We start from the raw sequence: 11,539 nt of genomic DNA on the forward strand, positions 1-11,539 counted from the left end.
TGGACAAGGAAAGTGGTGCTGTGAGGATATTATTTTTTGATTTTCGAAGCGCCTTTAACACCATACAGCCCCCCCCCCCCTCCTTCCCCTTCTGAAAGACAAACTGAACAGCATGCATGTTGGCCCACACCTTGTGTCCTGGATCATGGACTACCTCACTGACAGACCACAATACGTCAGGTTGAGGGACTTTACATCTGACACTGTGACCTGCAGCACAAGAGTCCCCCAGGGGACTGTGCTGGCCTCCCTTCTCTTCACCCTTTACACGGCAGAGCTCAGACACTGCACAGAGATGTGCCACCTGCAGACATTCTCAGTAATGTAAAGTATACATAATAATAGTAATAATAATATTAATAATAATAATAAAAAAATAATAATAATACATTTTATTTATAGCACACTTCAGGTTAAAAAACAACAGGTTAAAAAACAAAAGGCACAAAAATGTTAAATGTTTTTACATGATGTGAACATCATCATTAATATCAGTTATTATTATCATTATTAATTTTATCCTTCAACTTCAGCCGATCTACAAGCTCACAACTTGCAGATCGGCTGTTTGCCTCTTTCTTATATTATTTGAGAATTTGGCCAATGTTTGACAAAAAATTTTTTGTATAGTTTGTTGATTACTCTTGATGCAGCAATGGTCTTTTTATTTGCTATATTTTTACTTTTTCATTTATTAAAAAGGTTACTTAAATTGTCCCTTCACTGTCATCTGGGGACCCCCCCCCCCCCCCAGAAAAAAAAATCATGTGGGGACCCCTGGCTGGTCCCGATCCACAGGTTGAGTACCACTGACCCAAAATTGCGTCAACATTACAAAGGGGTTAGGCGGAGGCGGAGCTTATCCGTTTTGAACACACACTCAGACGGACCGGGGAGCTGCAGGAAGTCGAACTAACGGCTCAGGAGGAGCGAACCTTACAGACATGGATGTTTCCATGCTTCTAATCTACTATAACAGGTAAATTGAATTAGTTTATGGAATTAAAATGTTGTCCAACTTGTTAGTTCATGACCGTGGCGTGTATTTGCCCGAGTATAGCCCTGAAACATGACTGTCATATATGATATGATAGTCATGACGAAACTTCAACCTGGTGTTTGCACTTTCAACTTTACGGTCCTTACATCTAAATAAACGTTCAGATTTCAAATATAAAGTGCTTAACCCATGGCCACGGATGTTACAATTATATATGGTATCTCAGAAGTACCCGTATTTTCCGTATTGTTTAATAAAAAGCATTTTCATCCGATCGATGGCCATTTCCTCATAGAGTTATAACGTATGTAGAGTGCAATACACTTCCCAACCGATAGGGTCACAGTTAGCATATGGCGAAAAACCTAAGAAAATGGCCACCGATCGGATTAAAATGCTTTTTATTGAACAATACGGAAGATACGTGTACATCTGAGGGTCCGTACATACTTGTAACATTCGTGGCCATGAGGTCAGCACTTTATATTTGGAATCTGAACGTTTATGTGGATGTACGGGCTATAAATGGAGAAAGTGCAAACACTAGTTTGCAGTTTATCCATGACGCTCGTGATCCATGACTATAAGGCAGGCCTGACTCGCAAATTTTGAAACTAGTCGTTGGTAGAAACATATTTACACATGATTAAAATATAATTGTATCCAAGTGATGTTTATAATGACTAAATCAATAAGTCTGATTAAGTACTTTAGCCCTATTTTATACTTTTGTCGTACAACAGCGTTGCTTAAAAAAATCGCCAATCTACAAGCTCACAACCTGTTGATTTTACTATTTTTATTAAGAAGAAAACCCCGACTGGATCTGTGGATCCGGATCTTCAAATAGTAAAATCAGCAGGAAGTTGACATTTTTATTCAAAAAATAAACAGTACTGGGTTTGGTGATGTTCTATATTGTCTGAATTAGCTTTGATTGTGTTTGTTTATGTGCTAAAATAGTGACTTTGAGAGCTGTTTCAGCGTACAATGTAAGTCAATGAGGAGCATATTTTGAATGATCAATTTCTAATCAATGGAGCAATTATATTTGATTTCTTGTCCTCCTTTGGAGTTACATCATGGCAAGGTAAATACACAACACAAACCTCTACCAAAGTGGTCTTACCCTTTTAAGCACTATCGCTTTAAACATGGAAGCCATGCCAGAACCACGCAATTTAAAAAACATAATTTACCATTATAAATCCTAACCAAACAGTAAAGAAATACCACATCACACTGGGCAGAAAAAAGTGTTACACTGGCATTCACCTCATTAGAGCTATTTGGATGCAGTAACCTATGTTAAATCTGTGCTCCTTCTCCAGGTGTTTTTGGGTCTTCCTCTGCTCCGTTTGCCTGGTGCGTTCCATGTTAATGTTTAATTATTGCTGTTTTGTTTCTCCTGAATGTGTGACTAATCCTGCTCCACTTTCTCCTTATCAGCTGTACCTCCACTGTTAAGTTTCTAAGATACAAAGTCATCCCTCCATAGACTGCCCTATTCATGATAATTAAAACTTGTATCTGATTGCATTTAATGGCATTCTCCCACTATGCTTTCAAAAACTAAATGATAAAACAAATGTCATTTATCTATAGACACAGGTATCTGTACACCTTCACTTGTCTTTATGAGGGGATCTACTAATATTTCCTATAACTAATTAATTAAAGTCTAACACATCAATCTTCTTCTTCTTGCGTATGTCATCAGATCCTCAGCTCCGTTGCAGCAAGCCAGTCCAGCGTCTCGTCATCCAGGTTCATCAGGCCTAGGTCGCCATGTGGTGGGCGGTGTTTCGGGCAGCTGGTCATGATGTGTTCCACAGTCTTTAGGGGGTCTCCAGGTTCACAGTGGGCACTGTCCGAGAGGCCCCACTGTTGCATTGCTTCACCGAAGCGTCCCACGCTTGTCCTCAGGCGGTTGAGGGTTGTCCACTGCTTACGGGGCAGGTGCTGGCCAGGGACATCTGTGGGATCCTCGATGTAGTTGTGAAGCCTAGATGGTTCTGCTGCTTTCCACTGTTCCCTCCACCTTGCCTTGCTAGTCTGCAGTCTAACACATCAATGTTAGACTGTTTCTCTTCAAACAACATCAACACTTCACTGATACTCTTGGTAAATAAGTTTGCTATACTATTTGAAAATGGTGCCAACATGACAACTGTTTAGTTCAGGACATGGCTATGTTTAACAACGTGATACACTATCTGGTCATAATAGATCTTGGGATAACAACTCTACTTTCAAGCAGACAGAATGTTTACAGCTGTCTAGATGTACTTAAATCATTAATTGATCTGTTAATTATTTATGCGTGTACAGTATTTACAGTCTGTTCTTTCTATTGAATATAGTCATTCCAGAATTTTACTTCCCCTTAGTGGGTGTGTATTGTGTTTTCTACCATATAAAAAGGCGACATTTGACATGTAATTGTGGTTGTGGTTGTTAGGACACCGATGACCTTCCAGACATGTCCCACCTCTCCATTGGGATCCTGACCGTGGTTCCTGAAGACAGCCCGGCTTCTCCTCACTCACTGCACTTGGACTCTTCACTATCATGCATCGTCTTGGAAGGTACAACAGTGATGACCTTCAAAGTCTCCCACATGCCATCTGCCTACTGTTTGGACTGATTTACGCACTGAATTTGGAGTACCCCAAATCAATGAAGAACACCTTTGATTTTATTCAAAGAGTTCTTCTCTCACTTGGACATAAATCCCTAAAACCCAAAATACAATCTCTCAAAAACTGATGGAGTTAGTGATTGTTAAGATTAGAATAACCACTGGATTAATGCAGGCACTTTGATTGTTTAGCTTTGAATAACCATCAATTTAATGCAGACACTTTAATTTTGATTGTTACGGTTATAATAACCATTGATTTATTGCACTCATTTTGATTTTTGTATTGCTAAGGTTATAATTGAATATAAATTGAATTTATTTGTGACTTGTATTACATTCCACATTACTTTTGATTGGTCTATCTAAAATCCACAATGCATTGCATAAAGGCATAGCTATTTTTTAAAGATCTTTGACAGACTACAAACTAAGGTTACTTTTCTATGTCTCTGCAACCTTGTGATACCTTCTACCCCGATTTACAGCCATACCCTCCAGCCTCTTCTACACAGGCCTGCCGACCTGTTGATGAGGTATGTTTTCTTTAGATTTAACCCATGTAGACCTACAAGCTCTTAGCACAGCACTCGGTGCTGCGCTATGAGCTTGTATAGTAGCCTATAGTTTTGATGATTTTTGACCAAGTACAATTAAGGGCCTTTTGTCTTTTCTGCACAGCCGTATGCAGCTACATATATGGACTTGGATCAGTGGAACCAAGAAACACCCAGTGTACTGCAACCTCCATCTCCGTCCAGTGATGCTCCAGTAGAAGGTGTGGTTCCTCAGCTAAGTGTCAGCAGACTTGGCACTGTTGTCCTTCAAATTCAGGATTCATAGATGAGTTTTGCTTTTTTTTTAAAAACTTTTCTTTACAGTTTTTGACGTGCTTTCAATCTTTCTAGGTCAACCAAATCCATCTGACCAGAGCATACCAGAGGGTCAAGGGTGGCAGCCTTGCGACTCTTGTCGGTCTGAGGTGGAGAAGCTCCAGCTCCAGTTGAGGAGGATAACCACTGTGCTCTCCAGTATCAGTACGTTTTATTGCCTGTAATGTTGCAGTTTTCAGTTGTCTGCTAATTTCTTTGTCTCACTTGAAACTTTACTTTATCCTGTACCTCTTTTGTGAGTTCTCTGACATGACTGGAAAACATTGGTATCCCAAAATAAAACTGTTTTCTGTTTACTGAAGAGCTGGGGAGATCGACCCCTGCTACTGAACAAATACTCATCAATGACTGCTATCAGAATATACTGTAGAGCTTTGTAGAACAGTACTCAATCTTATTGTTTTACAAATACACTCAGTAGACTCAGATTTTTTTGTCTTTGTTCTAGGCTCTGAGAAACTAGACGCACTGAAGGGCTTTATCACCCTGGTCGGTGACCTAGAGTCTGGAGTGTCCAGTCTCGGGCAGCAGGAGCTATATCCAGGTATGGATGTATACGTTTGCCATACATTTCACACTGAACCTGACGTTCTTGGTAGCGAGTGATCCGTGTTGTGAGCTGCAACTAGATAGTGAAGTTTTCAGAAGGTCACAGTTGTCTGTTTTCATGGTGCACTGAGCGCAGAAAGGGGTCAATGTAGCTGATGTCTTAAAATGCAGTTTGTTAATTGCTCGCTCTCTATTCACAGGCTGTGGACAGATGATTTCATCTGTGCAGCTGGCAGCCATACACCAGCGTGCCAGGAAGGACTGCAAGAGGCTATTCCACGCCTTGTTCGAGGTGTTCTTCACCCATGAGGAGTGCCGCAATGCCGTCGTATACGGAAAGCATGGTGTCATCCCAGAGGGGAAGAACAAACTGGATGAGGCGAAGAGGCACTGTTCAGTAAGTATTTGTCACACCACTAGTTCCTCAGAGTAGTGTTATAGATGGCCAGTCAGTGGAGTTGGTAACCACTTATAGACAGACATGCAAAAGTGTCACTTTTCAGCTACAGTCACCTTTTTGAACTCAAATAGGGCAATTGTGTGACACCTGACCCGAAAGAAAACAACATGTTGTCACCTTTTTCACCTCGGGCTGTTTGCATGCCTGTGTATACCACCTGTATACCACCCATAGACCACCTATAGACCACCTGTATACCACCTGTATACCACCTATAGTCCACCTGTATACCACCTATAGACCACCCGTATACCACCCATAGACCACCTAGAGACCACCTATAGTCCACCCGTATACCACCTAGAGACCACCTGTATACCACCCGTATACCACCTGTATACCACCTATAGACCACCCGTATACCACCCATAGACCACCTAGAGACCACCTATAGTCCACCCGTATACCACCTAGAGACCACCTAGAGACCACCTAGAGACCACCTAGAGACCACCTGTATACCACCTGTATACCACCCATAGACTCACCTCTTCAGACTCCACCTCAGCCCGTAGCACTTGCCCTCCTAGCCTTGATGACCTTGCAGGATTATGCAAAGGACAGATACCAGGTCATTGTTGACCTGGCATCCTATAAATGCTGAGTCCACCTAGAGTCCACCTAGAGTCCACCTCTAGACCACCTGTATACCACCCGTATACCACCTGTATACCACCTAGAGACCACCCATAGACCACCTAGAGACCACCTGTATACCACCCATAGACCACCCGTATACCACCTAGAGACCACCTAGAGACCACCTAGAGACCACCTAGAGACCACCTAGAGACCACCTGTATACCACCTGTAGACCACCTGTAGACCACCTGTATACCACCTGTAGACCACCTGTATACCACTGTAGACCACCTGTAGACCACCTGTATACCACCCATAGACCACCTATATACCACCTGTATACCACCCGTATACCACCCGTATACCACCCGTAGACCACCTATAGACCACCTGTATACCACCCGTAGACCACCCATAGACCACCTATAGACCACCTATAGACCACCTGTATACCACCTCTAGACCACCTGTATACCACCACCTGTATACCACCCGTATACCACCTGTATACCACCCATAGACCACCTATAGACCACCTATAGACCACCTGTATACCACCCGTAGACCACCTATAGACCACCTGTATACCACCTCTAGACCACCTGTATACCACCACCTGTATACCACCCGTATACCACCTGTATACCACCTATAGACCACCCGTATACCACCTAGAGACCACCTAGAGACCACCTGTAGACCACCTGTATACCACCTAGAGACCACCTATAGTCCACCTGTATACCACCTGTATACCACCTGTATACCACCCATAGACCACCTATAGACCACCTGTATACCACCTAGAGACCACCTATAGTCCACCTGTATACCACCCGTATACCACCCATAGACCACCTATAGACCACCTGTAGACCACCTGTATACCACCCGTATACCACCTATAGTCCACCTGTATACCACCTATAGACCACCTGTATACCACCCGTATACCACCTAGAGACCACCTATAGTCCACCCGTATACCACCTATAGACCACCCGTATACCACCTATAGTCCACCCGTATACCACCTAGAGACCACCTATAGTCCACCCGTATACCACCTAGAGACCACCTGTATACCACCTAGAGACCACCTATAGTCCACCCGTATACCACCTAGAGACCACCTATAGTCCACCCGTATACCACCTAGAGACCACCTGTATACCACCTAGAGACCACCTATAGTCCACCCGTATACCACCTAGAGACCACCTAGAGACCACCTATAGTCCACCTGTATACCACCCGTATACCACCCATAGACCACCTATAGACCACCTGTATACCACCTATAGACCACCCGTATACCACCTAGAGACCACCTGTATACCACCTGTAGACCACCTGTATACCACCTATAGACCACCTGTATACCACCTGTATACCACCTAGAGACCACCTGTATACCACCTATAGACCACCTGTATACCACCTATAGACCACCTGTATACCACCTATAGACCACCTGTATACCACCTAGAGACCACCTGTAGACCACCTATAGACCACCTGTATACCACCTATAGACCACCTGTATACCACCCGTATACCACCCGTATACCACCTAGAGACCACCTGTAGACCACCTAGAGACCACCTAGAGTCCACCTAGAGACCACCTAGAGTCCACCTATAGACCACCTGTATACCACCCGTATACCACCTGTATACCACCTAGAGACCACCCATAGACCACCTAGAGACCACCTGTATACCACCCATAGACCACCCGTATACCACCCGTATACCACCTGTAGACCACCTAGAGACCACCTAGAGTCCACCTAGAGTCCACCTAGAGTCCACCTAGAGACCACCTAGAGTCCACCTATAGACCACCTGTATACCACCCGTATACCACCTAGAGACCACCCATAGACCACCTAGAGACCACCTGTATACCACCTATAGACCACCTGTATACCACCTGTATACCACCTAGAGACCACCTGTATACCACCTATAGACCACCTGTATACCACCTGTATACCACCTATAGACCACCTGTATACCACCTATAGACCACCTGTATACCAACTATAGACCACCCGTATACCGCCTATAGTCCACCTGTATACCACCTATAGACCACCCGTATACCACCCATAGACCACCTCGAGACCACCTAGAGACCACCTATAGTCCACCCGTATACCACCTAGAGACCACCTATAGTCCACCCGTATACCACCTAGAGACCACCTGTATACCACCTAGAGTCCACCTAGAGACCACCTAGAGTCCACCTGTATACCACCTAGAGACCACCCATAGACCACCTAGAGACCACCCATAGACCACCCGTAGACCACCCGTATACCACCCATAGACCACCTAGAGACCACCCATAGACCACCCATAGACCACCCATATACCACCCATATACCACCCATAGACCACCTAGAGACCACCCATAGACCACCCATATACCACCCGTATACCACCCATAGACCACCCGTATACCACCCATATACCACCCATAGACCACCTAGAGACCACCCATAGACCACCCGTATACCACCCGTATACCACCCATAGACCACCCGTATACCACCCATAGACCACCCAGAGACCACCTAGAGACCACCTAGAGACCAAATAGGGCAATTGTGTGACACCTGACCCGAAAGAAAACAACATGTTGTCACCTTTTTCACCTCGGGCTGTTTGCATGCCTGTATAGATATATATCTTGGGGTATCTTGTGACAATGTATACACATGTCTGTCTTACTGTGTTGTGTTTTTAGGGCTTTTATTTCGGGGGACGGGCGTGCTATAACAATTAAACTTAAAAATATGATACATTCGGAATAAATAGCCTCCAAGTAAAATTTGCAGAGAGCAAGGAGGCTGCCAAGGGCCCCTCCCCTCCCCTCATAACCAGTTGATCAGCTGTAAACTCTGTCTACACAGACTGTGGCAGGCACAGGGCTCCAGAGTGCGACCTGCCTATTGTGCTGTATGTGCGAGTTAAATCTGATTTCGAACCACCTCTGGAGGTGGTTTCAAATCAGATTTCAACTCAGATTTCAACTCGGATGTGTGCATTTAGACTGATTTAACCAGAATCTCCTGTTGACTAGTTGAGCACAATTTCCTAAATTAATATTTAAAAAAAGTTTAGGTTGGAGTCAGGTGCTGGTGAAAGTGTATGCAATGCTTTAGATGCTCATTTCAAATTCCAGTCCAGTCTTTTAGCCAACCCGCACTGGCTGCTGCAGATTAAGTGTCTTTGTGTTTTATATGTATACAAAATTGAGTGTTTAAATCCCATGTGCTTTCTTGTTATCTTATCTTTCAGCTGCTGCTCAACGATCGGACCGAAAATTAACCCAGTTGAACTATGAAAAGACGGTCAAGTCTTGGCTGCAGTTTGCGCCTGGCCGTCAGGGAGGCATCCCGAGGAATGCTCTGGAGCAGCAGGGACCGGATCTGGATGCAGGTGGCACCTCTGCAGGTTCCCTCCCTCCCTGAAGGGATTAACCCATTACAACCGGGACAGCGTTTTGCGTTTGAACTTCAACCATTTTTTCTTTTCTTTAACCCATCTAGACCGGGACAGCGTTTTGCGTTTGAACTTGGACCTTTTTTTCTTTTCTTTTTATAAAAAACAACTCAAAAAAAATCGTGAAAATGAATATTTTGTCCCCGATTCTGTCTTCTAAATACTTCTTCCAAATCTGTGGTTCTCAAATTTTTCCATGTCAAGGACCCCCAAAATCACATGTATTTGGACGCAGACCCCCACCTAGAAAAATATCTTTCCAGGGACCCCCAGAAACAGATTTCAGTTACAAAAGTTTCCTTTGAAAAATATATATTCAAAGATTTGAACAAATGTTTACGATTTTTCAAAAATAGCAGATCTATCATTTAGAAGACATTCACAGAATCGGGTCAAAATATCCAAATGCTTGCAGACATTTTCACGATTTCTTTCATAAATAGCAGATCTACAATCTTGTATATGTTCTATATTTCATCTGTTAAAGCATAAAAACAATGGTTAAAGCAGTTCAACGCAGGTCTAAATGCCTTGGTTCAATAAATGTGAAGATTCAAATCATATTGTCTGTCTTTATTTTTATATTTTCACATTTTGGGAAATGTAAGGTAATTTTGAACAAGATGTAGCCTTACAGTATATCAGCATACATAATTTAAAATGTACATGCAGATTACCATTAGGTTGTTGGATGATCAGGATCAATATTGATTCCTAATATGATTCAGTATAATCCAATTAATAAATTAAATCAGTGTTCGATTCCTGATGTTGATTCAACATAAAATCAACTAAAATGTGCATGCAGATTACCATTTAGATGATGGTTGAATCAATGTTGATTCCTAATGTTGATTCAACATTAAATCAACTAAAATGTGCATGCAGATTACCATTTAGATGATGGTTGAATCAATATTGAGTCATAACGTTGATTCAACATAAAATCAACTAAAATCAGCATGCAGAATACCATTTAGATGATGGTTGAATCAACGTTGATATAGTGTTAGTTAGTGGTTGAAACCCAACGTTGAATCAAATAATAATGGCGTTGTGATTTCAGTACAGTTTCAACGTTGAGATTGAACGTTGAGTCAACCGTTATGGCCGACTATTTTTCAACGTTGATTCACCCATATTTTGCTATCTGGGAAGAGTCTAACAAAATGTAGGCTACTAAAGTGTTGTTGGGGGGTTGCAGGCAGTATCTTAAAGCTTTCAGAATCCAGATGAATATTTTCAAGTCTTTTTATAGTATCTATCCAACCTAACATTCTAGGCTGGTCCAATGATTTCCATTCACATCCACTCTGGTCCACAAATAACATCATACAGTACTGAATATATTTTCATACATCATAGCCTGGTTCCATCAGTATTGCATTATATTTTCAGATCAGATAATTCATTTCCCTCTAATTTGTTCCTCATGACTTATTCCACAACATCCAAGGTTCATGTCCATATACAGCACGTTAAAGTACTAAAAGAACTAATTCCCTTGATTTATCATTTGTTGCTTTAACACATGTTTTATTCATTTCACTCATATGACAAGTATGTGCAAAGTCAAATTGAAGATCCATCCCAAAACAACATTAATCATCGGAGGCATAGCATCATCATATAATATAAATATAAATATTCCTGATCGATGGACACAGCCAAAATTCTTCTACCTTGGACAGGTCGATCTCATTTTTTAGCGTTTTGGTCTGTATAGGCCTTACCAGCAGCAATACCTGCTACCATTCCCAAAGGACCACCTACTAGGCCACCTACCACCCCACCAGTCGCAGCCCCTGTCATGTCATTGGCAGCCTTGAAGGCCTCTTTCGCCCCTTCCTCATCTCCAACCAATTGATGAACAGCTCCTTTGACGTGCCCAACGCCCG

The 11,539-nt window shown here is 42.7% G+C and overlaps 1 protein-coding gene across 4 annotated transcripts; it reads left to right on the forward strand.

The window, feature by feature from the left end:
- The first annotated feature begins 759 nt into the window (after nt 1–759).
- LOC308091854 (uncharacterized protein) lies at nt 760–10,193 on the forward strand. 4 transcript variants are annotated; one of them, XM_080437593.1, is made up of 10 exons: nt 761–979; nt 2,332–2,365; nt 2,721–3,124; nt 3,462–3,588; nt 4,130–4,177; nt 4,323–4,419; nt 4,550–4,678; nt 4,983–5,078; nt 5,284–5,480; nt 9,438–10,193. In XM_080437593.1, exons 6-10 carry the CDS (start codon nt 4,341–4,343, stop codon nt 9,465–9,467), a joined length of 531 nt encoding a protein of 176 aa, XP_080293719.1. In that variant the 5' UTR covers nt 761–979; nt 2,332–2,365; nt 2,721–3,124; nt 3,462–3,588; nt 4,130–4,177; nt 4,323–4,340; the 3' UTR covers nt 9,468–10,193. The 4 variants fall into 4 exon arrangements, with proteins under 4 accessions (XP_080293716.1, XP_080293717.1, XP_080293719.1 ...); XM_080437590.1 differs by lacking the exon at nt 9,438–10,193 and having other exon boundaries at nt 760–979; nt 5,284–5,740; XM_080437591.1 differs by lacking the exons at nt 2,332–2,365; nt 9,438–10,193 and having other exon boundaries at nt 760–979; nt 5,284–5,740.
- The last annotated feature ends 1,346 nt before the right edge of the window (nt 10,194–11,539 follow it).

This window comes from Gymnoscopelus braueri, assembly GCF_963280865.1.
Source record: "Gymnoscopelus braueri genome assembly, chromosome: 9".
NCBI classification, from domain to species: domain Eukaryota; kingdom Metazoa; phylum Chordata; class Actinopteri; order Myctophiformes; family Myctophidae; genus Gymnoscopelus; species Gymnoscopelus braueri.